The sequence below is a fragment of the Limulus polyphemus genome, unplaced genomic scaffold (assembly GCF_000517525.1).
Source record: "Limulus polyphemus unplaced genomic scaffold, Limulus_polyphemus-2.1.2 Scaffold1438, whole genome shotgun sequence".
In the NCBI taxonomy this organism is placed as follows: Eukaryota; Metazoa; Arthropoda; class Merostomata; order Xiphosura; family Limulidae; genus Limulus; species Limulus polyphemus.
The window spans coordinates 276,283-279,486 of NW_013667048.1; the positions used below are offsets into that span (position 1 = coordinate 276,283).

Consider the following 3,204-nt stretch of genomic DNA (forward strand, 5'->3'; position numbering starts at 1 on the left):
CTGCTACTTTTAATCTGGCCTGATTTAAACATTCTGATTTATTGTACTTTAGATTACCTGCTACTTTTAATCTGGCCTGATTTAAACATTCTGATTTATTGTACTTTAAATTACCTGGTACTTTTAATCTGGCCTGGTTTAAACATTCTGATTTATTGTACTTTAAATTACCTGCTACTTTTAATCTGGCCTGATTTAAACATTCTGATTTATTGTACTTTAAATTACCTGGTACTTTTAATCTGGCCTGGTTTCGACTTTATGATCTATTGTACTTTAAACTACCTGGTACTTTTAATCTGGCCTGATTTAAACATTCTGATTAATTGTACTTTAAATTACCTGGTACTTTTAATCTGGCCTGATTTAAACATTCTGATTTATTGTACTTTAAATTACCTGGTAGTTTGAATCTGGCCTTGTTTAAACACTCTAATCTATTTTTCTTTAAATTACCTGCTACTTTTAATCTGGCCTGGTTTCAACATTCTGATCTATTGTACTTTAAATTACCTGCTACTTTTAATCTGGCCTGGTTTCGACTTTGTGATCTATTGTACTTTAAATTACCTGCTACTTTTAATCTCGCCTGGTTTGGATATTGTGATCTCTGGTAAAACAGAACACAATACTTGGAAAGAATCTCGTTTTCGGAAGGATTCTGCAGCAATAAGGGCTTTACAAGAGGTCTACAAAGGGAAAACAGTTCGTTAATATTTTCAGGCGTAGTTTTTGTTTTAATTTTATACGTGAAAGGTCGTTCAACGTAGTAAGATGTTGTAAATAATATAAAGAGTTTGTATTTAGTATTTTAGTAGTAAACAAACTATATATAACAGTCTAAGCACTAGCTTGCTCACAGATCGTGGTTTTTATTTAGAATAAGAAATTACGAAAACTTTTTTGAATATTTTTAAATATGCTCAAAGGTAATGCACGTTTAGATATGACAGTTTAAGTTTGGAATAAAAACATCAAAATCAGAAACATACATTTTGACTATTTTACAATTGCACATAGTCAACAGGATTCTGGGGTTGAATAACTCAGAAAGATGAAGGATCAACAATCAGTTATACAATAGTGTGGTGGATCAGTTATCCAATAGGGTTATGGATCAGTTATACAATAGGGTGGTGGATGAGTTATGTAATACGGTGAACGATTAACTATACAATAGGGTGGTGGAACAGTTATCCAATAGGGTTATGCATCAGTTATTCAATAGGGTTGTGGATCAGTTATCCAATACCGTGAACGATCAACTACTCAAAAGGGTTATAGAATAACTATCCAATAGGGTTGTGGATCAATTACAAAATAGGGTGGTGGATCAGTTATACAGTAGGGTATGGATCAGTTATACTATAGGGTGGTGGATCAGTTATACAATAGAGTGGTTGATCAACTATCCAATAGAGTTATGGATCAGTTATACAATAGGGTGGTGGATCAACTACCCAATAGCCTAATGGATCAGTTATACCATAGGGTGGAGGATCATTTATACAATAAAGTGGTGGATCAACTATCCAATAGGGTTATGGATCAATTACAAAATGGAGTGGTGGATCAGTTATACAGAAGGGTTATGGATCAGTTATACTATAGGGTGCTGGATCAGTTATATAATAGAGTGGTTGATCAACTATTCAATAGGGCTATGGATCAGTTATACCATAGGGTGGTGTATCAGTTATACAATAGAGCGCTGGATCAGCTATACAGTAGTTGAAAGATCTTGCATCAACACCAATTAACTATATACACTCTCATCTTCTTTAACACAGAGGTTACATGCCATCTTTACACAAACGTTACATGCTATCTTTTCTAGCCATTTTTACACGTTGTTTACCTGTCACTTTATTTGTTTTGTTTTATTCAACATTTTTACTAACTACAGCTTTTACAACACTCTTGTATTCTACCAAACAAACTATGACATCTTACCGTGTTTAAACAGTATTCTAGTTCAGAAGGCATGAAGGCAGGGTTGATATTGACCTGGAACAGAAAACGTAACACAAAAATCCTGTGTTATAAAGATATAATCCGTTGGGAGATAGGCAGTGTTGATGTTAACAGAACCTAACATATAAAAGTAAGCTTATGTTAAACAAATCTTTGAGTATATGATTCAATTAAACTAGTATATGTTCCAGAAGAAATATTTAGTTTATTTACTTTATGGTTCAGATGAAAAGTGTAACTCATATATTTTATGTTTATGAAAACATAAATATCTCAAGATATGTTCTATGATATTGTTTTAGGATTATATCAGAATAAGTGTCCTTACTAGTATTAGTCCTGCTTTAGCTGCAGCCAGCTGAGTTAGAACCCACTCATAACAGTTGGAGCTCCAGATTGCCAGACGTTCTCCAGGTCTCAGTCCAAGCTCTAAGAGACTTGCTGCTAGCTGATCACTCTTTGGTACAAAAAAAGGAACATTACATAATTACGAGAATATTTAACAGGATTTACAGGTGTTGAGAATTTTATTAAAAGTACAGTATATCTAACAACCCATGAACCAGTACAGATACAGGTACAATATATCTAACAACAAATGAACCGTTACAGATACCGTTACAGTATATCTAACAACACATGAACCATTACAGATACAGTACAGTATATCTAACAACCCAGGAAACAGTACAGATACCGTTACAGTATATCTAACAACAAATGAACCGTTACAGTATATCTAACAACACATGAACCATTACAGATACAGTACAGTATATCTAACAACACAGGAAACAGTACAGATACCGTTACAGTATATATCTAACAACAAATGAACCGTTACAGTATATCTAACAACAAATGAACCGTTACAGATACCGTTACAGTATATCTAACAACACATGAACCATTACAGATACAGTACAGTATATCTAACAACACCTGAACCATTACAGATACAGTATATCTAACAACACATGAACCATTACAGATATAGTACAGTATATCTAACAACACATGAACCAATACAGATATAGTACAGTATATCTAACAACACCTGAACCATTACAGATACAGTACAGTATATCTAACAACACCTGAACCAAGTACAGTATATCTAACAACACATGAACCATTACAGATACAGTACAGTATATCTAACAACACCTGAACCATTACAGATATAGTACAGTATATCTAACAACACCTGAACCATTACAGATATAGTAC

General features: G+C 33.4%; 1 protein-coding gene across 1 annotated transcript in view; it reads right to left on the reverse strand.

Annotated features, from left to right (window-relative positions):
* The window catches only part of LOC106463566 (acyl-CoA synthetase family member 2, mitochondrial-like), a 12,701-nt gene extending 10,269 nt beyond the window's left edge, over positions 1-2,432 (reverse strand). The window contains exons 1-3 of the mRNA XM_022391106.1: positions 2,303-2,432; positions 1,954-2,007; positions 571-689 (exon numbers count right to left, since the gene is read on the reverse strand). Of these exons, the coding sequence (XP_022246814.1) occupies positions 571-689; positions 1,954-1,986 (152 nt within the window). The 5' untranslated portion in view covers positions 1,987-2,007; positions 2,303-2,432. The remainder of the gene's footprint in view (positions 1-570; positions 690-1,953; positions 2,008-2,302) is intronic.
* Positions 2,433-3,204: the final 772 nt, after the last annotated feature.